Below are 26,672 nucleotides of genomic sequence, written 5' to 3'. Positions count from 1 at the left end.
AATGAGTGAGGAAAGATTGACCAAGAGGATATATGTGTCGGAGGTGGAGGGAACGAGGAGAAGAGGGAGACCAAATTGGAGGTGGAAAGATGGAGTGAAAAAGATTTTGTGTGATCGGGGCCTGAACATGCAGGAGGGTGAAAGGAGGGCAAGGAATAGAGTGAATTGGAGCGATGTGGTATACAGGGGTTGACGTGCTGTCAGTGGATTGAATCAAGGCATGTGAAGCGTCCGGGGTAAACCATGGAAAGCTGTGTAGGTATGTATATTTGTGTGTGTGGACGTGTGTATGTACATGTGTATGGGGGGGGTTGGGCCATTTCTTTCGTCTGTTTCCCTCCGCTACCTCGCAAACGCGGGAGACAGCGACAAAGTATAAAAAAAAAAAAAAAAAAAAAAAAAAAAGTTTGTTGAGTATTCCTGGTAAATTATATGGGAGGGTATTGATTGAGAGGGTGAAGGCATGTACAGAGCATCAGATTGGGGAAGAGCAGTGTGGTTTCAGAAGTGGTAGAGGATGTGTGGATCAGGTGTTTGCTTTGAAGAATGTATGTGAGAAATACTTAGAAAAGCAAATGGATTTGTATGTAGCTTTTATGGATCTGGAGAAGGCATATGATAGAGTTGATAGAGATGATCTGTGGAAGGTACTAAGAATATATGGTGTGGGAGGCAAGTTGTTAGAAGCAGTGAAAAGTTTTTATCGAGGATGTAAGGCATGTGTATGTATAGGAAGAGAGGAAAGTGATTGGTTCTCAGTGAATGTAGGTTTGCGGCAGGGGTGTGTTATGGCTCCATGGTTGTTTAATTTGTTTATGGATGGGGTTGTTAGGGAGGTGAATGCAAGAGTTTTGGAAAGAGGGGCAAGTATGAAGTCTGTTGTGGATGAGAGAGCTTGGGAAGTGAGTCAGTTGTTGTTCGCTGATGATACAGCGCTGGTGGCTGATTCATGTGAGAAACTGCAGAAGCTGGTGACTGAGTTTGGTAAAGTGTGTGAAAGGAGAAAGTTAAGAGTAAATGTGAATAAGAGCTAGGTTATTAGGTACAGTAGGGTTGAGGGTCAATTCAATTGGGATACCTCCCAATTTGAATGGAGAAAAACTGGAGGAAGTAAAGTGTTTTAGATATCTGGGAGTGGATCTGGCAGCGGATGGAACCATGGAAGCGGAAGTGGATCATAGGGTGGGGGAGGGGGCGAAAATCCTGGGAGCCTTGAAGAATGTGTGGAAGTCGAGAACATTATCTCGGAAAGCAAAAATGGGTATGTTTGAAGGAATAGTGGTTCCAACAATGTTGTATGGTTGCGAGGCGTGGGCTATGGACAGAGTTGTGCGCAGGAGGATGGATGTGCTGTAAATGAGATGTTTGAGGACAATGTGTGGTGTGAGGTGGTTTGATTGAGTAAGTAACGTAAGGGTAAGAGAGATGTGTGGAAATAAAAAGAGAGTGGTTGAGAGAGCAGAAGAGGGTGTTTTGAAATGGTTTGGGCACATGGAGAGAATGAGTGAGGAAAGATTGACCAAGAGGATATATGTGTCGGAGGTGGGGGGAACGAGGAGAACTGGGAGACCAAATCGGAGGTGGGAAGATGGAGTGAAAAAGATTTTGTGTGATCGGGGCCTGAACATGCAGGAGGGTGATAGGAGGGCAAGGAATAGAGTGAATTGGAGCGATGTGGTATACCGGGGTTGACGTGCTGTCAGTGGATTGAATCAAGGCATGTGTAGCGTCTGGGGTAAACCATGGAAAGCTGTGTAGGTATGTATATTTGCGTGTGTGGACGTATGTATATACATGTGTATGGGGGGGGGGCCATTTCTTTCGTCTGTTTCCTTGCGCTACCTCGCAAACGCGGGAGACAGCGACAAAGTATAATAAATAAAAATAATAATATATATATATATATATATATATATATATATATATATATATATATATATATATATATATATATAAACTGTCAGTAATGATTATGATCATGATAAAGCTAATCTACACGACATGAAAATAGACGAGTATAATACAACACAGACACAACGCACTTACACAAGATGGATGATCATGCACACACACACACACACACACACACACACACACACACTGCAGCATTTACTTCCACAGGAGCTAAACAATAGGTCAACTAAACCAGTATAACCTTGTTAAGTGCTACTATACGTCACACAGCCAGCACGGACGGGTGTGTGTGTGTGTGTGTGTGTGTGTGTGTGTGTGTGTGTGTGTGTGTGTGTGTGTGTGTGTGTGTGTGTGGGTAGGGGGGGGGGGTGTTAAGGAGTTGCGTGGAGGCACAGGAGGGGAAGGGAGGGCGCGGGGTGTTGGAGGGACGAGGTGGAGGGAGGAAGGTGAGATGTGGCTCAGGCCAGAGATCGGTCAGTGGTGGAGAGCGTCAAGAGGTCTGGCTCACCACACAGCAGTGCGCTACACTCATAAGAATGATCTGAGAGAGTCCACGACTTGAATGTGAAAGGTGAACGTAAACACACACACACACACACACACACACACACACACACACACACACACACACACACATATTTATATATTTATTTTGCTTTGTCGCTGTCTCCCGCGTTAGCGAGGTAGCGCAAGGAAACAGACGAAAGAATGGCCCAACCCGCCCACATACACATGTATATACATACACGTCCACACACGCAACTATACATACCTATACATCTCAATGTACACATATATATACACACAGAGACATATACCTATATACACATGTACATAATTCATACTGTCTGCCTTTATTTAGTCCCATCGACACCTCGCCACACATGAAATGACAACCCCCTCCCCCCACGCGCGCGAGGTAGCGCTAGGAAAAGACAACAAAAGCCACATTCGTACACACTCGGTCTCTGGCTGTCATGTGTAATGCACCGAAACCACAGCTCCCTTTCCACCTACAGGCCCCACAAAACTTTCCATGGTTTACCCCAGACACTTCACATGCCCTGGTTCAATCCATTGACAGCACGTCGACCCGGTATACCACATCGTTCCAATTCACTCTATTCCTTGCACGCCTTTCACCCTCCTGTATGTTCAGGCCCTGATCGCTCAAAATCTTTTTCACTCCATCCCTCCACCTCCAATTTGGTCTCCCACTTCTCCTCGTTCCCTCCACCACTGACACATATATCCTCTTTGTCAATCTTTCCTAATTCATTCTCTCCATGTGACCAAACCATTTCAATACACCCTCTTCTGCTCTCTCAACCACACTCTTTTCATTACCACACATCTCTCTTACCCTTTCATTACTTACTCGACCAAACCACCACACACCACTTATTCCCCTCAAACATTTCATTTCCAACACATCCACCCTTCTCCACATAACTCTCTCTCTCTCTCTCTCTCTCTCTCTCTCTCTCTCTCTCTCTCTCTCTCTCTCTCTCTCTCTCTCTCTCTATCTATCTATCTATACATTATATATATATATATATATATATATATATATATATATATATATATATATATATATATATATATATATATATATATAGCATTAATGATATATGTCTTGATTTAGGGCGAACACTACTTGCTAGTGCCATCTCGGCAAACATCAAAATAGCCATAACCAGACACTGGCAGCATCTTCTCCCCCAGTACGCCAGTCTGAGAGGAAACCCTGCACCGAAGTACTACATACAGCGGTCACTTACTAACGGGCCTCTGGCTCATCGCTATTTGTAGCAGCGGTGGTGGGGGTGTCTTGCGCCCTGCCCTCAGACTTCTTAATGTAGACATTCAGATGACGTGAACCAAATCTGTGTTTTCATCTAGTGGTCCACACGAGGTGACGGTATTCTTGAATGTTTACACACGGCAGGTCTGGTCATCGAATGAATCAGTACCGAAACTAATGAATCAGTATCAAAACTAATGAATCAGTACCAAGAGTAATGAATCAGTACCAAGACTAGTGAATCAGTACCAAGACTAATGAATCAGTACCGAGACTAATGAATCAGTACCGAGACTAATGAATCGGTGCCAAGACTAATGAATCAGTACCGAGACTAATGAATCGGTGCCAAGACTAATGAATCAGCACAGAGACTAACTGGGCTAAGTCTCAAGTCGCTTCTCCAACGCGCGGGAACACAGCAGTGAATATGTTAAATGTGAGGAGAATATCAGTGATAAATCTTTCGTTCCCTCCTCTCGCGTTACTCAACCCAGTGAGTGATATAGTATATCATATACTCAAGCTTTGGCTCACGACCTCCATTTCCTTCATCTCAATGTACTGGACAGTCTTTACATAATGACGTGCCTTCCTACCTAACCTACTGACTCAGTTTTGTTGACCGGGGTTCTGAACCTCCTTATCAATCATGGGGATTATCCTTGTCCTTTGTGAGAGCTGTGTGCTGCTGCGGTGCCGCTGATGTGGGCGGGTCGGGTAGCCAGCCCACTGATACAAGGGCCCCCAGCTCGGCACACACACACACACTGGGTGGAGGAGGCGTTACTACCACCAGTCTACTGGCAGAGGTGTGGTCAGGAGGAGGAGGAGGAGGAGGAGGAGGAGGGAAGGGTTGGCATCAAAGGATATCATCGGTCAACTGCGGCCTGGGGTCAGAAGGCCAGCGGTCAAGGGCAAGGGAATGAAGGTCGAGGGGTCAGTCAGGGCAGGCCCTGGCACGTCCTGTTGACACACTCGAGGATTTAGCTGCTGTAACCTCAGACTGTCCCGTCCCAGGGTACTGAAGGAGGAGCCCGCCTCTCACCCACTACACCAGACGACCACAAGTATTAAATGCGCTTTGGTCTACAATATGGCATAAACTTTATGTCTTATTTTGTGTGTGTGTGTGTGTGTGTGTGTGTGTGTGTGTGTGTGTGTGTGGTAGCCTGGCGGCCTCTTGGTACATATCCACATCAGGTGTATCCTTCCTCGAACTGTTTCCCACAGCAAAGACACATACCTGAACCAATATAACCATTTTCTCTACAGAGAGGATCCCTCTCGGCGCGAGCCTGGCCAGTACCTTGCCTGCCACCACCACACTAGGAAAAGAGACAGCCGGAAGACGAACACATCCTCCGTCAGCCTTACCTGACTGTTGGTCACCGACGGCGCAGTTTCCGTCAGGAGGAACACTAACTCCACACGTACGTCTCGGGTAACCTGGCGATGCAGGAGGGGAAGGTTCCCGGGAGCCTGGTCCGCGGGTCACCCGACCCGCCCCCTGGTTCTGGCTGCTCGTCCTCCGCTAACGACGTCTCCCAGGTCCTATTGCTCGACCCCACCCGGGGCTCACCTTACCTCCCTCCCCGCCTGAGGCAGGTGTGGTAATAACAACACGTCCCCAGCAGCTGCAGGTGTGGTAGTAGCAACACGTCCCCAGCTGCTGCAGGTGTGGTAGTAACAACACGTCCCCAGCTGCTGCAAGTGTGGTAATAACAACACGTCCCCAGCAGCTGCAGGTGTGGTAGTAACAACACGTCCCCAGCTGCTGCAGGTGTGGTAGTAACAACACGTCCCCAGCTGCTGCAGGTGTGGTAGTTACAACACGTCACCAGCTGCTGCAGGTGTGGTAGTAACAATACGTCCCCAGCTGCTGCAGGTGTGGTAATAACAACACGTCCCCAGCTGCTGCAGGTGTGGTAATAACAACAAGTCCCCAGCTGCTGCAGGTGTGGTAGTTACAACACGTCCCCAGCTGCTGCAGGTGTGGTAGTTACAACACGTCACCAGCTGCTGCAGGTGTGGTAGTTACAACACGTCACCAGCTGCTGCAGGTGTGGTAGTAACAACACGTCACCAGCTGCTGCAGGTGTGGTAGTAACAACACGTCACCAGCTGCTGCAGGTGTGGTAGTAACAACCACGTTACCAGCTGCTGCAGATGTGTTAAGACAGTGATAATCATGGCTATAACGCCTAAGCCTTTCAAATTCCTTTATAGGTTCATTAAACCACCGACCTTAACGAGGTGCATATGGCCCCACAGGACGACCCTTTAATGCAACCATCTTGACCCACAGCCACTTAACGCGTTACTTATCTGCCAACAACTCCAGGGGGAAGGAACCACCTGTAGAGGAGCCCTGTCCCGCTGAACCTTCACAGTTGTCACGTCCAGAGCGTCGCGCGAGGTGGCTGAGGGTGGGCAAAATACGTACAGCCACCGGTGTCCAGCAGGTCCGGCTGAGCTACCACGAGCCAACGCCGAGCGAACTTCTGCCTAGACCAGCCTATCCCATCCTTGGGAGGCACAGTCCATACCAGCTGGACACACTATCCTCAGCCTAGCCTTGGCCGTAGCTCACATCAACCTAAACGCGCCACTGCCTCACACAGTAGACCATCGTAGCCCATCTTAGCTTGACCCATTACTGCGTGAGCCCAGCTTAATCTAGCGCAGAATCCAAGCTCGACTTTGTGCAGTAAAATTCTAGCTTGACCTTGTACAACGGATCTTCGGCTTGACCTGGTAGAGTGTAACTCAGGTTTGACCTGGTACAGTGTAACTCAGGTTTGACCTGGTACAGTGTAACTCAGGGATGACCCAGTACAGTATAACTCAGGCTTAACCAGATACAGTATAACTCAGGCTTGAATGGATAGAATATAACTCAAGCTTGATCTGGTACAGTATAACTCAGGGTTGACCTGGTACAGTATAACTCAGGGTTGACCTGGTACAGTATAACTCAGGGTTGACCTGGTGCAGTATAACTCTAGCATAACCTGGTGCAGTATAACTCCACCTTGACCTGATGCAGGAAATGAAAGGTGGAGTTACGGAAGCAGTAAGTCCAGCAGGTAGTAACAATTAGGTAAGACACGAAACGTCGTATTGTTGATCAATCCATGGCCGAGATTGGTTACCTGTGGCCATTGTGTGTGTGTGTGTGTGTGTGTGTGTGTGTGTGTGTGTGTGTGTGTGTGTGTGTGTGTGTTGGGGGGGGGGTTGGTTTACTCTCCTGCGACCCGATCTCTTAAATGTGTCGGTGTCTGTGATATCTGTTTGTGAGTTACAGGAAGAGAGCTTTACACTTAAGTTGCCCCGACTCTTACCATTGTATGTATGTACCTTGTCATTACTCCTTCGTCTGCAAACACAGCGAGGTAGCGCAACGAAACAGACGAAAGAATGAGCCCAACCCACTCACATACACATGCTTATACATAAACGCCCACACACGCACATATACATCCTATACATTTCAACGTATACATAAATATACATACATAGGCAATACATATATACACATGTACATATTCATACTTGCTACCTTCATCCATTCCCGTCGCCACCACGTCACACATGAAACAGCGCCCCCTCCCCCCGCGCGCGCGCGAGGTAGCGCTAAGAAAAAACAAAGGCCACATTCGTTCACAATCAGTCTCTAGCTGTCATGTGTAAAGCACCGGATCCACAGCTCCCTTTCGACATCCAGGCCCCACAAAACTTTCCAGGGTTTACCTCAAACGCTTCACATGCCCTGGTGCAATCCATTGACAGCACGTCGACCCCGGTATACCTCATCGTTCTAATTCACTCTATTCCTTGCACGCCTTTCACTTTCCTGTACGATCGCTCAAAATCTTCTCACTTCATCCTTCCACCTCCAATTTGGTCTCCCACTTCTCCTCCTTCCCTCTCTTCTGACACATATATCCTCTTTGTCAATCTTTCCTTACTCATTCTCTCCATGTGACCAAACCATTTCAATATATCCTCTTCTGCTCTCTCAACCACACTCTTTTTATTACCACACATCTCTTACCCTTTTATTACTTACACGATCAAACCACCTCACACCACACATTGTCCTCAAACATTTCATTTCCAACACATCCTAGCAGCTACGACCAGAGAACCGAGAATCCACATACATAAAACCCAGCAGCCCGTTCGACCACAGAACCAAGAATCCAGATACATAAAACCCAGCAGCCACGACCACAGAACCCAAGAATCAAGATACATAAAACCTAGCAGCCACGACCACAGAATAGGTTAAGCAGCCATGTTCAAAGAACAGCAGCTCGCACACCCACAGATCCCCAGATCCCACAGGGTTGCAGGCAAGATCTGCCGCTCGTCAACTCCATAAAGAAGCGACGCTAAAATAGAGAGAGAGAGAGAGAGAGAGAGAGAGAGAGAGAGAGAGAGAGAGAGAGAGAGAGAGAGAGAGAGAGAGAGAGAGAGAGAGAGAGAGAGAGAGAGAGAGAGAGAGAGAGAAACAGGTTTTGCCTCTTGCTAACGAGGCCTCATGTGTATGATTTATAGCATCGTCTTGCTCACCATTCTGGAGGTGATCGTCCCTCAAGATGATACAGAATACGATTATCATAAGTCAGGCGACGTGGCGGGAAAACCACCACATGGATTTTCTTTTTCTTTTTTTTCCAGAAGGGGTGGGAGGAAGCCCCCCCCCCGTGACGCTGTTGTGGGGGTGAAGTGGTACTGGTAACACTGGTAGTAACGCCCACAACCACGTCACCTACGCGAGTGGTAACGACCTTTTTGTTGTTCTCGTTATGATGGTTGTGACGGCTTGGGGGCGGGCGAGTGTGATGACTGTGAGACGCGAGATGATTTATGCTGGTGTTCGTATAGTGGTGGTGGTGGTGGTGTTACTGGTGGCGGTGTAAGGTTCATGAAGGTACATGGGAAGAGTCGATAAAAAGGAGACACGCTGGTCTATGGCAGGGTTATCAGCTGATGTCTATAGATAAGTCCCTAATCTAACTAATGAGACAAGATTGTACAGCGGAAGGTAACTAACTTCACCACTTGAGAACGTCTGTTACACATCTATGGAGTCTACGTATTTGTGGAGAGAAGAACTAGTAAGTCTCCGAATCCTTCTACAATAACATCGTTTCTAATCGACGGAATTATCTGGTCTTCTTTGGGGACCAAATCTGGGCAGGGTATTCCAAGTAAAGTCTAACCCGGGTGTTATACTCAGTAAGTACTGTGTCTTTTATTTTATAGTGAATATTTCTATGGAGTCTACGTATTTGTGGAGAGAAGAACTAGTAGGTCTCCGAATCCTTCTACAATAACATCGTTTCTAATCGACGGAATTATCTGGTCTTCTTTGGGGACCAAATCTGGGCAGGGTATTCCAAGTAAAGTTTAACCAGGGTGTTATACTCAGTAAGTATTGTGTCTTTTATTTTATGGTGAATATTTCTAGCTATGAAACTCAGCACGGTGTCTGCTCTATTACATTCAACTAGAACATCGATTTTCGTATTTTACGTCATTGCTAATAATCAACCCAGTCCTTCTCTATCCTACTTTTACTAATGACGCATAGAGTATTTTGGACTTGTTCTTGCTATTTTTCTACCAAAGTGCATTGTTTTTTTTGTGTGTGTTTGTAGACAGTGAGATACCATTTACAATGTTCATGAACATTTCTTCTGTTTGTCTAAATTACTTTAAACCTTTCAGTGCTTCGTGTTAAACTAGGCTATTTTCCCTAATTTTCTGTCATCTGTAAATCTTGAAATGTCGCTTGTGCGTCCTGTCTCCAAATCATAATATTCATATCGTGAGTCCTAGAACAGAGTCTGGTGGTATCCCTTGTGTCACAAAATGCCAGTCGGCCACTTCCCCATTAGCTCGTGTCACTCCTGGTTCCCTATCTGTGAGCCAGTCAACCATACAAGTAGACTCAGTTTTTTTTTTTTTTATGTCGTGATCTATACCATATTACGTAGCAACTATTTGGTTCTTAGTCGAAGGCTTTTTGAAAATGTAAGTACGTAACGTCAAAGGTAATTTTTGAGTCCCATATATCATATATACGACGTAATAATCCTATTAGAGTCGTTCCACATGATCTGTTTTGAAACCCGTGTTGATGATCGGTCGATGTTTATTACCTTCATTACCGGCTTAGACAACTCTCTCAAGGGCTTGAAAATACTGTATTCTTGGAGTTTCTCCACATTTCGAATGTGTCCACGTCTAAAGGCTTAATCTAATTAACATTACTAGTGTCCTGGTACATTCTGTCAAGAGACTGCCAGCCTAAAATTTCAAACCATCATATTCTTTAATTAATTAATTAATTAATACTATGATAATTATTTCCTCACCGTCACTGACATCACAGCCGCTAATTAGATCTCAGTTTGTGGGCACCACTAAATCTACGATGCTACTATTTGTCGCTGGTTTACTTTATCATTTGATTCAAAACGTTCAATTGCATCAGTTAGTCTGCTCCACGCGTGGTCACCTGTGTAGAGATCACAGGTTAAGCTGGGGTTGTAAATGCCTCCTACAAATAGTGCTTCGTTGTTGTTCAATATAGATCTCATTTTCCAGTATAGGAAAAAAAAAATCGTTTTCTACGCATTCAATTTTTTGGGGAGGACTATTACACTTCTCCAACAGTAAGTCGTAAACATGAAGTTTGTCTACCTCTGGCTATATCTAAGTTGGCTGGTAATACGTGTGTCACGACACCCACACTTGTATCTGTGGACGATCATTTCTGACATCTTTATATCCTGGAATCATTAACTCTAATGATAAGTGATTTGTTTGTAGAATTATTCAAGGTTTCTTCTATCGCTGGTATATATGGTATCAGGCGTATCTGACAGAGCGTATAGCGTTAGCTCAACGTGTTTTAGGTTAGTGTTTCTGGGGTTTGCCAAAAAATACAAAAAGAAAAAAAAATGTTCCGTTCGGAAAGGAAACGAATATGTGTTACGAATCTGTGAGGTCAGACGTGTGTAGTCAGGTACCCTGAGCACTGCCTGACCTAATATTAGGTAGGGTCACACTTGACCCGTCTGGCTGGTTGCTGACTTCTTGGGCTGTGATATCAGGTTCTTGCCCTGGATCTGGAGAGCATCTGCTTTATTCATTCTCTGGTGGTGATGAAGAGTAGCCGAGGTGGTAGTGATAATAGTGGAGGGATGCAGCCGTGGTTGTGGCCGGACTGGTGGTGATGGTGGTGGTGGTGATGATGGTGGTGGTGATGGTGCTGGGGAAAGAGTGGCAGTGATGGTGGTGGAGAGTGACCAAGGTGGCGGGGAGAGGGTAGCCGGGGCAATCATGGTGTTGGAAAGTAGCCAGATGTGGTGGTGGTGGTGGGTGGCGCGGGGGCGGCAATGGGTGGGTGGCCAGAGGTAATGTTGGTGGTAACTCCTGGTTGTTGGCGGCAAGTGCCGTAATGTTAACACTATATGGCACTCGACCACGGTGCTTACCTCTGAATATTAGGCCCTTTACCTGAACCTTTTTTGTAACGATAACATTTGCTTTTTAAATGAAGATGAGGAAAACAACCTAAAACACCGCCAGGGTAAATGTCTCCTTCATAAAGACGTGATATTTCGTTTTAAGGAAGATAAAACCTTTTACTTTCGAGGCAGATCACCTTTTTATGTTGACGAGGATCCATGTTTTCTTTTGAAAAGATTTTTTTTTCTTTACTCCTGACACAACTAATTCCACCAGCTTAGAACTATGCAGGAATATAAAATGACAAAATACCAGCAGACGCCAAACACATATCCTGTGGGTAATAACAGTCATGATGGGGATCATGAATGACTGTGGTAACAGTGGTGAGAATGATGAGGGATTAAGTAACTTACACGATAAATAGACGCCTTCATTGACGTAATGGTGTGATGATATTAAAATAATCGACCATCAAGATTCTCTATATCAAAAAAATCGACCATCAAGATTCTCTATTACAAAAAAGCGAATGGAGATTATTTGACATTACCAAATGAGTTAGTAGAATAGAAGTCTACAATCAAAAAGAGGGTAAGAGTTGGTTTAGCGTTGCTATGGAATATGATAGAACCTTTGGCAGAAGTCGTGTACTGTATGGAGACATAAAAAAAAAAAGTTTATCTTATGCACTAAAACTTTGAATAAGTCGATAGTGTGGAGGGCCATGAAGATCAAGAGAAAATGAGGGGTAAATAACCGAATAAACAGAAGAGGCTCTTACATAAACAAACACAAGCTATGATACCCTCACCTAACTCACCACAAGTAGAAGTATGTGCTCTCGAGTTTTTTCCTCTCGTCCAAAGTCTCCGGGTACAATTTCTTTCATTTATACTTTTTCCCGGGTATCATCTGAAATCATAAGGGGAAAAAAAAAAAGGGACGAAAAATCTTGGAACTTCGCGTGAGGACGATGTAAACAATTTTCATCTGAACGCACACGGCTAACTGGCAAATGGATGACAATGTGATACCATAATAATCACGTATACATCTTCAGGAGAGAGAGAGAGAGAGAGAGAGAGAGAGAGAGAGAGAGAGAGAGAGAGAGAGAGAGAGAGAGAGAGAGAGAGAGAGAATACCTAGGGTCGTGATGATCAAAATTCTTTCTCCAAACGTCTGAACTTACTATCAGCAGTGGCTATAACGAAGCAATAGGCAAAAATCAGTATGACTAAAAATCAATAAAACCTGAAAAACTATCTCTAAAAGCAATACCGCAATAACAAAAATTTGTTGTATGATTACTCACACACACACACACACACACACACACACACAAAATGGTGTTATTTAACTGGGGTTAGAGTGTTTTCATGGTGACTATTACTCTCAAATTATTAATTTCAAAATTATTCCGACGTGAGAGGATCTTGCACAACTCAGAATGTTCTCTTACTGTCGAGTGGAGACACTTGGTGCGCACAACCCAAGACTCGTACTGCTCCACTGACCGACCAACTGTTCATATTCTGAAGGCTCGCGTGTTGCTGCCTACAATACCCTACTTGGCTATAAAGGCAAACGAAACGCCCTTGGCTACAAAGGCAAACGAAACGCCCTTGGCTACAAAGGGAAGAGAAACGCCCTTGGCTACAAAGGCAAACGAAACGCCCTTGGCTACAAAGGGAAGCGAAACACACTTGGCTACAAAGGCAAGCGAAACGCCCTTGGCTACAAAGGCAAACGAAACGCCCTTGGCTACAAAGGCAAGCGAAACACACTTGGCTACAAAGGGAAGCGAAACGCCCTTGGCTACAAAGGCAAACGAAACGCACTTGGCTACAAAGGCAAGCGAAACACACTTGGCTACAAAGGCAAGCGAAACACACTTGGCTACAAAGGCAAGCGAAACACACTTGGCTACAAAGGCAAGCGAAACGCAGTTGGCTACAAAGGCAAGCGAAACGCCCTTGGCTACAAGGGGAAAGCGAACCGAATCTCATCAACGGACTAGCGTCGGTCGGTCGGTCGGCATCCTGTCTTTAAAATGAAATATAGAAAATGAGCTGATCTTAAACGTGATTACACGTACAAATCTAAACTAAACTTTGAGGTGAGATTTACAATCTTTTTTTTTAATGGCTTCTTTGGATCATAACAGGTCACTTCTACGTATGGTAGCCTAAATCTCCTCCCCCCTCCCCCACATTATCAACAGTGGGAATACATTAAGTAGGCATATTTCATTTTATTTATGCTGAAGGCTCCAGTCACGAACAAAAGCCCACATCAAGGCCGGGCCTTAATTGAAATAGAGAGAGAGAGAGAATCATACAGCGGAAAAAGAAAAGACAAGGGAAAGTATCTAGAATTTTGGAGGAAGTGAAAGATCTGTCTTTTGAAATGTGCCAGGTCACTGGAAAGGCAAATCTACAATATGAATTCTGCTGCGCTACAAGAGGTCAATCAGAAAGGGGGACTTGAGTGTAACAATCTCTGGTGACCAAAGGCCAACCAAGCAGTGCATGGAAACAGTAAAAAAAAAAAAAAAAGGTGAATAATATTCTTGGGATTTATAGAAACGACTTTCCAAATCAATTCCCGGAAAATTATCTTCACTCTTTATAAACTGACTATTATTTATGGTTTTGGTCACCCTAACCACAGGAATGACATGAAGAGAAAGGAAAGGGTACAGAGAAAAGATACTAAAATAATTCCCGGCCTGAGAAACAAATCATATGAGAGCCAACGAAATAAAATCTATTTACCTTACGAAAGGGAAGGTTGAGGGGTGATCTAATCCAGGTATTCAAAATCATTAAAGGCTTCGATGATCTCGATCTAACGAGTTACTTAAGGATAGACTCGCCTGATTTCGCTCGTAGGGAAACGTTTTCCCTCGATATAGGCGAAATAACTTTTTCCTCAGCAGGTCTGATGTCGTTTTAACCTAACTGTATTCAGTTGTATAGCTCTTCCAGGAGGCATCATAAATACGATCATTGATAACATCCACCACCTCATGACAACAACAGTTCCCAGGACACCACACATAGACCGTCCCTGTTAACATAAGTCCTCATGTTGACGACACATGTCGATCATTAACAATCCCAGGTGCTGCTACGCAGCAAGCAATCTTCCCTCTTCCCCTGTTGCGTCACGCCATTTTTGAGGCAGCGGGCCAGCTACGTGCCGTTCCCAGAGTTCAAGCAAGCCGTCCTGGGAAAAGCAACAGTTGCCTTGCTGCTGTCGCCTCTCTGAGCGGGGACACTTCACCACACCAGTCGTGGCTCTTAGATCGTCAACTGAATGCTCCAGATGCTAGACAGCGCTACAGTTCCGCTACAATAACACGCTCCTGTGCAACTAATGCTATATATACCAAAGCTGTTGCTTCAAAAACAGCGGATTCTGCACGTCATCACGCTGTAGTATAGTTTGGGTGAAGTAGACATTCAGCATGACACCGAGTGCCCCCTGTTCTTCGTGCGTCCCGTAATGCGTCCACAATGCACTAGCAGATACACCTCTGGCCCGGGTATCACGGTGTGAGTGATAAGAACTATCAAAAATTTAGGAAATATTCCGTGTACACGATGAGTCCTGCGACGCTAATGATGTTTTTTCCGTGTAACTGAAAGAAAAATATCAGCGAAGCACGAGAGAGAGAGAGAGAGAGAGAGAGAGAGAGAGAGAGAGAGAGAGAGAGAGAGAGAGAGAGAGAGAGAGAGAGAGAGAGAGAGAGAGAGAGAGAGTACTTACATTTACGAAGGGATTTTGCCAAGAGGCAGTGGTAGCGATAATCCTTCACTACAGGATAATAGACAAAATGACGAAGAACGAGTCGTGCGAGTGATGTGTTGTTAAAGTGTACTGTAAGAAATGGCGAAATGTTATGTCTGCGAGCCGAAAGCCAACTGTGAATGAGAGACAGATGACACTTGACTGGGTCAAAGTAATTACCCTTGACATTCCCTGAAGTGAGAAAAAAAATGGAATAGATTTCATACATGATACATAAGAGTAAAATTTCCCCAACTAATATGTCATTGTTTCCTGAGCTCTGTAAACAAAGTTCAGTTGTCTTTTTTTTGTTTTGTCTCTCACAACCTTGAGGGCCAAGAGGCAGCAGTTCCTCTATCATCCTCTATCATAAAAAAAAAAGACCGATTGATAGTAAACAACAGTTGGTGGGAGAGCGCGCGAAGCCTCCACGTGAGAACACCCACCCGGCGGTGCAGAGCGTCCCCCCACCCTCCGTCAGCACACACACTGTATATATACAAGTGGGGGAGACACTCGCTGCCCACTCCTCCTAGCACCGACACCACTTACCACTCTCGCTACCCCAGCCAGCATGAAGTGGGCTGTCACACTCGTTGTCGCCCTTGGTAAACATACTTTCTCGTCTGATACGTCACTTAAAATCATAATCTGTGTTAAGGGTAATAGGCAAAAAGATACATGATGTCAGTTACGATTGAGAGACTGCTTTATTGATGTAACTAATGATATTGGTATCATATTCCTATTTCCATAAATTGCCTGCACTTTCATTGTAAAGTAGTCGATCAAAGAAACAGAATTCTCTGATTTGTTAAAGTACATATCTATTCCTGCATATCTAAAGCCATATTGAGGATATCTATTACCACTTGTGACGGAGAGGAGTGGCGAGTGTCGTGTTGTGTGCCACTGGAAGAGTGTGCTGGGGTGTTGTGCCACGACAAGAGTGTGTTGAGTTGCAGTGAGGGAGTGGCGGGGTGTTGCGAACTTGCGCCACGACACGAGTGACTAGTGTTGTGTAGCAGTGAGGGAGTGGCGGGGTGTCGTGCCACGACAAAGGTCCTGTCCCAGCTACTGAGCGTAGCTCCGCCTCGATGACGCAAGTGCTGAAACTGGCTAGGCAGCTATGTCAAGTATCTCTTGTGTTAGGATTCGTCAGGGAGGTTGACGAACGTTCTGTTCGTCTCTACTGCCAGTAGTGCTGCGCGGGAGGAGGCTGGAGAGCGGTTGACAGTACCAAGGATGTGTTGTGTGAGATTTATGTATAATATGGTGGTGGAGAGACTAGATTTAAAGACGCATTATGTGGATGTGAGTGGATAGTTTTGGATGGTTATTGGTGGATCAGTTTTCGTGGAGTTTGGATTCTAATGTTATATAAATAGTAGGAGGAACGGGAACTAAGGGAGGGGTGGGTGTTAGAAGGTTTCAGGGTGATCATTGAGCGGGTATGTTTGTGGACGTTTGGGGTTCTGTTGTAAAGGCAATGATGGTTGAAGAGCTTGGGTTGGTCTTGGGCTGAAGTGTTTTATGTGGAAATATGATATGTTCTCAGGGTCTGTGACCGGAGAGGCTTCAAGGGTTTTGAATAAGATGCAAGCGTCAGGTGGAGTGAGGGGTGGCATGTAAACGTGTCGGAGTGGATTCTATGGACATTTTTCATGGCTGTCTTGCAGAGGGAGGTGGCTGATTTGTAGCTCATTTCCAAACAGTGGTCCATGAGTATGTGTGTGTGTGTGTGTGTGTGTGTGTTCTCTGGGAGATAGGATGATACTGGCATGGGCCAGAAGTGCTTCAAGCATGAGGTGGTCGTCGGGCTGGTGTGAGATGTGTGAATTTTCCATATTCGCACGAGCTGCGTGTCGTGTGCCTCTTAGTAATCATGCAGGTTGGGAGAAATGTTCTGAGTTCAGAATTGTTCTGTGGTGTGCAATGATGGTGTGTGTGGTCTTCTCTGAATTTCTTACACACACACACACACAAACACACACACACACACACACACACACACACACACACACACACACACACACATATATATATATATATATATATATATATATATATATATATATATATATATATATATATATATATATATATATATGATAAACTAATACATTTATTAATGAAAAAGTTATTTCTGGATTAGACTAGCGATTTCTCACACATTTGCTACAGACAGGATTGAGCACTCATACATCACCTCACACTGTGATGTGATGAATATTTAATAAAAAAGTTATTTCATTAATGCCATTATTTGTTTTTCAGTGGCGCTTGCGACGGCCTCCGCTCAAAGTAAGTCATCCAAATTTAGTCATGACAAATATGATGAAAACTTTCGTTATCACCTCACACTGATTTATATCTGGGTGTTGTACGTGAAGGCCACAGTGGCCACTACGCACTCTCCTGGTGGACACATACATCCCCACAAACATCTCGGAAGTCATTCGGCGCTCCAAGATAAGAGTTCAAGACAAATTTTCACTGGAGCTGACCATCACTGTGGCAGCTGACTATCACTGTGGCAGCTGACCATCACTGTGGCAGCTGACCATCACTGTGGCAGCTGACTATCACTGTGGCAGCTGACCATCACTGTGGCAGCTGACTATCACTGTGGCAGCTGACCATCACTGTGGCAGCTGACTATCACTGTGGCAGCTGACCATCACTGTGGCAGCTGACCATCACTGGCAGTTGACCATCACTGTGGCAGCTGACCATCACTGGCAGCTGACCATCAGTGTGGGTTAACCATCACCATGATCTGAACATCACTTGACCATCACTATAGTGCTGACCTTTACCGGGGTTGACCATCGCTGTGGGCTGAACATTTTTGTGGTTACACCATCACATTAGGATCATAGCGTCATATGGAATACACCATCACTATGGTTACACCATCACATTAGGATCATAGCGTCATAAGGAATACACCATCACTATGGTTACACCATCATTAGGATCATAGAGTCATATGGAATACACCATATCTATCTCTCCCGCTGCATATAACCCCGTCCACCACTAGACGTGTGACTGAAGGCGATCTCTCCCCACAGCCAACCCCTGCCCTATGGGGTACATCAACTTTTCCTTGGACGCATCGACGCCGGTGTGTCTGAGGTTCGCCACGGAATTCAAAGGGACGTGGGACACCATGAGGTTCGTGTGCCAGTCGGAGAAAGCCGACCTGGCGAAGCTGGAGGGCCAGCTGCACAACCAGGTGTACCGATACATCCAGCAACACCCAGGTAGGTTCATGTTGCACTGTTGCCGCCATAACACTCTAGGTTCACACACACACACACACACACACACACAAAGAAAAGGGGGAATAAAGTAGCAATTAGCTGATAGTGCTGACGATCATGTAAGATTATCATGGTGGGCCCATAAGCCATGGTTTAAGTAAAAACCCCATGATAAAGACATTAATGACCCAACTAAGCCAATGGACTGCCAAACATACTGTGACCACTCACTTTGCTGTAGGCTAAGGAAAGGCCGCGAATATTTTTACATTTAGTATCTAAGTCTACTAACAGTGTCAGAAATAATGTGGCATGCGTCTTAACACACCTGCTAATATTAACTAAAACACTGTAATTCACAAGTGTAAGGGAAATCTAGTTAAAGCTAGGGTTATACACGGGAGAAAGAATACTTCCCACGTATTCCCTGCGTGTCGCAAAAGGCGACTAAAAGGGGAGGGAGCGGGGGGGCTGGAAATTCTCCCCTCCAGTTTTCCAAAAGAAGGAACAGAGAAGGGGACCAAATGAGGAGTTTCCCTCTAAGATTCGGTCATCTGTTCTGAAACGCTACATCGCTAACGTGGGAAATAGCGAATATGTATGGAATATATATATATATATATATATATATATATATATATATATATATATATATATATATATATATATATATATATATCAGGTAAAAAATGCCACTTTCACATATTAGAAAATCTTGCACGTATATGTAGGTTTCAAAGAAAATCATACATCATAATTTCAAGTAATTGTAGTTCTAACTTATTCATTAATAGTTTGATTTACACATCTTAACCAAGACACATGAGAACGGCAGGTGATCAAAACGCGTGTCAAATTTTGTAAACATTTTCATGAACTTTACACGAATACATACTACAATAAATGTTTTTAGAAAGGTATTAGATGAATTTTGCATTGCTTTTGACCCTCTGAAAGTGAAACAGATGGTCACTTAAGTTTTTTTTTTTTATTTTTTCGATGTACTAAGTTTATCTTGGTAATGTAACCGTACTTTCATACAGCAAATCTATTTCGTATACACACACACACACACACACACACACACACACATATATATATATATATATATATATATATATATAGACTAAAAGGGGAGGGAGCGGGGGGCTGGAAATCCTCCCCTCTCATTATTTTTTTCTAATTTTCCAAAAGAAGGAACAGAGAAGGGGGCCAGGTGAGGATATTCCCTCAAAGGCCCAGTTCTCTGTTCTTAATGCTACCTCGCTAACGCGGGAAAAGGCGAATAGTTTGAAAAAGATATATATATATATATATATATATATATATATATATATATATATATATATATATATATATATATATATATAGAGAGAGAGAGAGAGAGAGAGAGAGAGAGAGAGAGAGAGAGCAACATCCTCCAACAGTAGTACTTAAGCCGCTGTCACTTGTGTGGAGGCTGGGGGCGCGGGACGTTAACCACTAGGCTATGGAAAACCCATGATGAAGAAATCGCACATTCCTTTGTTTATGTCCAGAAGATGAAGGCTATTCGATTTAGTAATCGAAGAGTCATTTCTCTATCATGGGCACTACTTATATCTGTTAACATCCCTAGCTTCCTTACAAGTGGTAGAGGTTCGAATCTTGGAGTTGGAGGATATTGTGTGTTCAATGGAAGTGCGCATTTAGTTGCTCGTATGCCTCCGTCTATGTCGGTAGTTTACGTAAAACGTTAACTAATGGTTACTGTAGCCCTGAAATGTGTGTGTGTGTGTGTGTGTGTGTGTGTGTGTGTGTGTGTGTGTGTGTGTGTGTGTGTGTGTTGCAGTATTCCTCCACATAATCTATCAATGCTAACGTGTGTCACAACCATGCGTTTCACAGAGAAATCAATAAACTAACAGTTATCAATTTTCCCCCCCTCACCTCAGACTTGCAGGACGAGGCATTCTGGATCGGCGGCAGTGATGCCCAACACGAGGGCTAGTAAGTATTGTGAACCCCCTACACTGGCGACCTGCTGAGGAAGGCTGAGCAACATGTTACTGAGGACACTGTGTGACCCACGAATCCCCAGTAACATGAAGTCTTGGCCATCCTCGTGCGCCTGGGCGTCCAGCCTCTCATCTACCTCTGAAGCACCCGCTGTATATAGACTGAGATAGATATATATAGACAGACAGAGAGACAGATAGATAGATAAATAGAAAAAGATAACTAGATAGAGAGTCAGAAAGATAGAGATAGCGAGAGAAAGAACAAAAAGTTTTCCTTCAATCTTCACACCACTCACATCTCCCTTCCTTCTCCACTCACTGCATCCCATGAACTTAGACCCCACACCTCTCTCTCTCTCTCTCTCTCTCTCTCTCTCTCTCTCTCTCTCTCTCTCTCTCTCTCTCTCTCTCTCTCTACCCACCTATCACATCCATCCTTCTCCATCAACCCAACAACCCATTTCTCCACCTCTCTGCCACACTTTAATGTGCTCGGCCGAGTATATATGGAAGTGTGGGGCTGGAGACCTGCCGATTATATGGAAGTGTGGAGCAGGGGTCCCGCCCTACACGCGCATCTATTCTGCATAACACTACATGCACTTCTCTCCTCTCCACAGCTGGGTCTGGGTTCAAGATAACACGGCAATGCCCATGGGCACCCCACACTGGTACCCGTGCAACGGCCAACCCAACGGAGGCACCAAGATGAACTACGCCTGTCTCTACACTCCTGATTTCTACTTCCACAGCTGTTGTAATACTTATACAATCTACGCCATCTGCCAGATTTAAAACGATCAGAGTCTCTGCGCACAAGCCAGGGGGTAACCGTGTAGACTCCAGATAATCCATAAATGCTCCCTTAAATATTTTCTACAAGTATCATCCGGACAAGACCACAGATCCTGAAGGAAACTGGAGAAACGAAAGCATTCTTGTCAACCCAAAGTGTAAACTGTGAGCAGTGGACGGAGTAGAGGATCCAAGTCCATAATAGAAACAAAATCATCTTGAGACAAATGTGTCGGATCTACTTGTGTGTGTGTGTGTGTGTGTGTGTGTGTGTGTGTGTGTGTGTGTGTGTGTGTGTGTGTGTGTGTGTGTGTGTGATATACTCTTGAACACAATAGGTATAAAAGATCACATCTTAGTCGACGGAGCTTCCACAGAGGTCACAGGAGGAGGCCTCTCGAGGGTTGATTTGACCCGTCAAGTTCGAGTGTCCTGTGAGGCAGATCGGTGTACACCAACTCCCGGGCTGACCAACCTGACCTCTCTTAGCCAAGCTGTGTCCATACCCTGTATCATGACGTCACGAGATGAAACAATACAGATGATGCGCAATTGTTATTCCAGTGTGTGTGACGTAGACCAGCGGCATTGTGATCTGAAAAAGGGTAAAGAATGTGGAATAGCACCCCCTCACGTCTGCCTGAATACGCCACTTGCCATCGTGTGTGACAGAATGCTGCGTTAACCGCTCATCTATTAGCGGCCTTAATAAACTTTTAATTGATAACAAGTAATAAAATATTCTTCGTCCTATGTATATACGCAACGACACCTCCCGGCCATATCCCGACTAGCAAGGAGTAACTTGTATTGACGTATGATTGACCAGTCCTGCCTAACACTGGGGCAAGTACGAACTAGCGCATGCGTGTGTATTTACATATAAGAGTCATATACACATACTTGATACGAAAACACGGTATTGCTAAAGGTAATTTTCTTTCCCAGTGTAACCACAACTAACGCCTATATTCTTTATTACACCATTCGCCATTTCCCGCGTTAGCGAGGTAGCGTTAAGAACAGAGGACTGAGCCTTTGAGGGAATATCCTCACTTGGCACCCTTCTCTGTTCCATCTTTTGGAAAATTAAAAACGAGAGGGGAGGATTTCCAGCCCCCCTCTCCCTCCCATCCACTCGCATACACATAAAGGCCCATACATATACATATACATCCATATACATACAAATACAAAGAAATATACAAATACACACATGCACATATTCATACTTGCTTGCCTTCATCCATTCCTAGCGCTACCCCGCCCCACAGGAAACAGCATCACTACCCCGTGGTATGGGAGAAAGGATACTACGTCCGTATTCCTTACAAGTCGTAGAAGGCGACTAAAAGGGGCGGGAGCAAGGGGTTGAAAACCCTCCCCTTCTAGTAATCAAATTCATAAAAGCTGGAACAGAAAACGGAGCCAAGTGGAGAGTGCTCATCCTCCTCGAAGGCTCAGGGTGGGTGTCTGAATGTGTGTGGATGTAACCAAGATGAGATGAAAGATGTAGTGGTCTGTTTGAGGAAAGAAACCTCGATGTTCTGGCTCTGAGTGAAACGATGCTCAAGGGTAAAGGATAAGAATGGTTCAGAGCCAAGACGGAATAAGCTACTAAATTCCAAAGTTCAGAGTCAATACAGACTGAGTTGAATTCCAAAGTTCAGAGCCAATACAGACTCAAGTTGTTGAATTCCAAAGTTCAGAGGCAATACGGGATGAGTTGTTCAATTTGTCATGTCTTTCGAGAAGCAGTTATCATACACAAGGAAATATGTCACATATGGTGTCCATCCTACCAGATGAAAACGTATCATCTGACCATTGTATTATAACAAGTGTGTCTGTGTGGTGGAGTAATTCAAGAAGGAACTTTAAGGTAACACAGACACACTTCACCACAAACGATCGTTTCGATGCTTCTTTCCTGCCTTACTGAAATTACATAAACATTAAAACGTACCAGAGCAAATGATTTAGATGAAAAAATTAGATTAAAATGGTGGTGGTGATAAATTGTCAAGAACTACATAAACTCGATAGGGAGAGACGTGTTGCTGTTCCCTTGGAAAGAGAATCCAAATCCATGTTCAGCTCCACAACTCTTTTCATATACCTTTACACTTTACCTTACACAGAGCCATCAGTAGGTCTTAACTTATCTGAGGTCATGAGAGCATGTCTCTGTAAATAGATGAAATTCTTCTCAAAAAAAAGATTCACCTGCACACAGCTATGATCACTTGTCTCTATATGATATTAACATCTATACACTCTATCTCCAATTAATGCTTTATCTACTGTTAATTATTAATTAATAAATAAGTGGAAACACATGTTATACGACGAATGAACAACGGAAGGCAATAACCAATTGAATGAAGCAATGACACAGACCCAGCGTTCTGACAGTGGCCTTGCCAGCGACTGATGGTTGGTGATCAAGCGAGTCAGTGGCCTTCAAAAGAACTGAAAAGACTCCTTTGCCCTTCGTCCACTGGTGACGGAGGACCTGCTCTTAGCTTTAATATCCAGACCTTCATCGCCATGAACAGATTCCCGGTCACAGATGACCACCACGTTGTAGCTCAGTATCTCCTCCAGGGGCGGGCGGTGCTCAAGGTTGAGGGCGTTAGGTAAGATTGAGAAATAAGAGGAGAAAGAGAAGGCCATAAATAGCGCGAGGTCAGGTGGTAAAAATGAACGAAAATGTTCTAAAGTTGACGAACCCGAGCCAGCATCAGCCGGGGCGCCCCACGAGACAGACTTAATGCACCAACACACAAGACGCATATACTACTAAAAGCAAGTGTACACTATAATACTAAAATACCATATTTATTATACTTTGTCGCTGTTTCCCGCGTTAGCGAGGTAGCGCAAGAAAACAGACGAAAGAACGGCCCAACCCACCCACATATACATGTATATACATAAATGCCTACACATGCACATATACATACCGATATATTTCAACGTATACATACATATACACACCCAGACATATAGATATATACACATGAACATATTCATACGTGCTGCCCTCATTCAGTCCCGTCGCCTCCCAGCAACACATGAAATGACAACCCCCTCCCCCCGCGAGCGCGCGAGGTAGCGCTAGGAAAAGACAAAAGGCCACATTCGTTTACACTCAGTCTCTACCTATCATGTGTAATGCACCAAAACCACAGCTCCCTTTCCACATCCAGGCTCCACACAACTTTCCATGGTTTAACCCAGACGTTTCACACGCCCTGGTTCAATCCACTGGCAGCACGTCGACCCCGGTATACCACATCGTTCCAAATCACTCTATTCCTTGCAAGCTTTTCACCCTCCTGTGTGTTCAGGACCCGATCGCTCAAAATCTTTTTCACTCCATCCTTCCACCTCCAATTTCGTCTCCTACTTCTCCTCGTTCCCTCCACCTCTGACACATATATCCTCTTTGTCAATCTTTCCTAATTCATTCTCTCCATGTGACCAAACCATTTCAATATATCCTCTTCTGCTCTCTCAACCACACTCTTTTTATTACCACACATCTCTCTTACCCTTTCATTACTTACTCGATCAAACCACCTCACACCATATATTGTCCTCAAACATCTCATTTCCAACACATCCACCCTCCTCCGCACAACCCTATCTATACCACATGCCTCACAACTATATAACATTGTTGGAACCACTATTCCTTCAAACATACCCATTTTTGCTCTCCGAGATAACGTTCTCGCCTTCCACACATTCTTCAACGCTCCCAGAACCTTCGCCCCCTCCCCCACCCTGTGACTCACTTCCGCTTCCATGGTTCCATTCGTTGCCAGATCCACTCCCAGATATCTAGAACAGATGAACGAGCCTCTGTAGTCACACTCATCACCTCCAAAGCAGGCTTGGTGAAGCCAAATGAGATACGAAATGAGGTTCTTCGATTCGCTACTTACATAATAGAGCAACACCTGGAAAATGTCGTAGGAATAACATCAGCCACTTAAGATAACACCAATCAGTACACCTACGTGGTTCCCACGGAGCCTCCAATCGCCGAGAGAGGCTCAAGCCATCCATCAATAAACACAATGAACGGTGTTTAGCCCAGCTTAGCTAGTTTCCTTCCTTAACTAACAAATATCCTCGCTACACACTGCCTCCCATTCTGCTGGAGGGATACAAAAAAAAGGTAACAAAAACAATTATCCAGCAAACCATCAACACCACATTATAACCTACACCACCTCACACATCTCCCATGACTGTACTTCCCTCTTTCCAACTCCTCCTTAGTCACCAAATGAATGGGGGAAAGCGCTGGGACCGCAGCTAGTTTGGTTCGTGGAAAATGACATCAGTCTGTGGCTGGTTCTCATACGATTGTGTTTAGTGTTTTGTAAACTGAATTATAGCTCCTTTGTCACGAAAGAGAGAACTGCTATGATGTAAAACGTTGTTTCCCTGATGCTATATTTTTGCTGAATCTATCGTCTTTTGTCTCGGTATGTTGGTCTTGTGCTGTGTGCGCCTTGGCGGAGATGCAAAGCGATACGAATCAAAAAGGAGGATGACAGCTGGGCGTCCCCTGTACTCTATGTTATGAGGGAGTTTACAACCTCCTTCTTGACAGGTGAATGTATACATCATGTGGGAGCTCTGGCGGGAGATTACGGTACCGTTTGAGGTTGTTGGACTCGACGATATATCTTTGGCTTCACATTCTTCTTTACTGGTGGATTAGAAGTTTGAAGTGGCCGTTGGGCTGTGTGCACTTAATGTAGCAGCATATGATGTAAGAGAGTATCCTTTCATTTGGTTTGTGATCTTGGGACATTTTGGTTATAAATAGAAAAATCTTGGGTGAGTTTTCTGTGTTCGGTGTTGGAGATCGTTGGGAAACGAGTCCCAGTTGGAGGATGTGTCCTAAGCTCGATGAAAAGAAAGGTTTTGATGACCCCGAGGACAGATATCTTTAAGGACGTTCACCAGTGACGGGGAGAGGCATCATCCCACAACGTGTAAGATAGTCGTAGAGAGAAGTAATGTACCGACGGGAACTGCAACTGAGGAGAGCATCTAGGAAGGGCAGGTGGTTGTTGCAGCTCAGTGTATAAGTGAATTCCAAGACGTGAGTTGTTGGTGTCCATAGCCTCCTTGAGACGGAGAAGGCGGTCTTCATCACGAACCACTGCGCGGTGGTCGTCCACGTCGTGGCAACTAGTGGAAGGGAAGGGTTTCGAAGAACGTTGCATTTCAAGACGGCAAATATACGTACACATCTATGGAATGGCGGACCTTGGTTCTCGTGGACTATCTACGTCGTTCCGCCTTCTTACTATAGGAACAGGGACCCATCAGTGTGCCAGAACGTATCTCAAGTGGTACAGATATGAGAGACCTTCTTCATAAAGGTGCGGCGGGGTTATTGGGCGCTTGAAGTGTTTGGGATGACTGTAGATAAGAGTCGAAGATTACCATAGTGATGCATCCTGAAGACCTTCTCTCTCTCTGGAACAGTCATACGACATCTCCTACTAACCAGGATTTACTTGTACACGAGGCTTTATGATCACTAGTGGACGGAGAGGAACATAGGTTCATCGAGAA

The 26,672-nt window shown here is 44.7% G+C and overlaps 2 protein-coding genes across 3 annotated transcripts in view; one reads left to right on the top strand and one right to left on the bottom strand.

Annotated features, from left to right (window-relative positions):
- LOC139761178 (cannabinoid receptor 1-like) overlaps positions 1 to 26,672 on the bottom strand; it is a 371,834-nt gene that overhangs the window by 134,753 nt on the left and 210,409 nt on the right. The window lies entirely within an intron of this gene.
- LOC139761171 (uncharacterized) lies at positions 15,485 to 21,804 on the top strand. Its single transcript, XM_071685153.1, has 5 exons — positions 15,485 to 15,609; positions 17,279 to 17,305; positions 18,079 to 18,270; positions 20,205 to 20,259; positions 20,891 to 21,804. Exons 1-5 carry the CDS (start codon positions 15,576 to 15,578, stop codon positions 21,063 to 21,065), a joined length of 483 nt encoding a protein of 160 aa, XP_071541254.1. The 5' UTR covers positions 15,485 to 15,575; the 3' UTR covers positions 21,066 to 21,804.

The sequence above is a fragment of the Panulirus ornatus genome, chromosome 3 (genome assembly GCF_036320965.1).
Source record: "Panulirus ornatus isolate Po-2019 chromosome 3, ASM3632096v1, whole genome shotgun sequence".
In the NCBI taxonomy this organism is placed as follows: Eukaryota; Metazoa; Arthropoda; class Malacostraca; order Decapoda; family Palinuridae; genus Panulirus; species Panulirus ornatus.
The sequence above is the reverse complement of the archived record's forward strand: the minus strand, read 5'-3'. Positions and strand labels throughout refer to the sequence as shown.

Excerpts from the sequence above, each read along its gene's own strand:
- LOC139761171 (XM_071685153.1), top strand. The coding sequence starts at position 15,576 with ATGAAGTGGGCTGTCACACTCGTTGTCGCCCTTG. Across the intron at positions 17,306-18,078 it reads TGCGACGGCCTCCGCTCAAA|CCAACCCCTGCCCTATGGGG; the intron begins GTAAGTCATCCA and ends CTCTCCCCACAG. Across the intron at positions 18,271-20,204 it reads ATACATCCAGCAACACCCAG|ACTTGCAGGACGAGGCATTC; the intron begins GTAGGTTCATGT and ends CCCTCACCTCAG.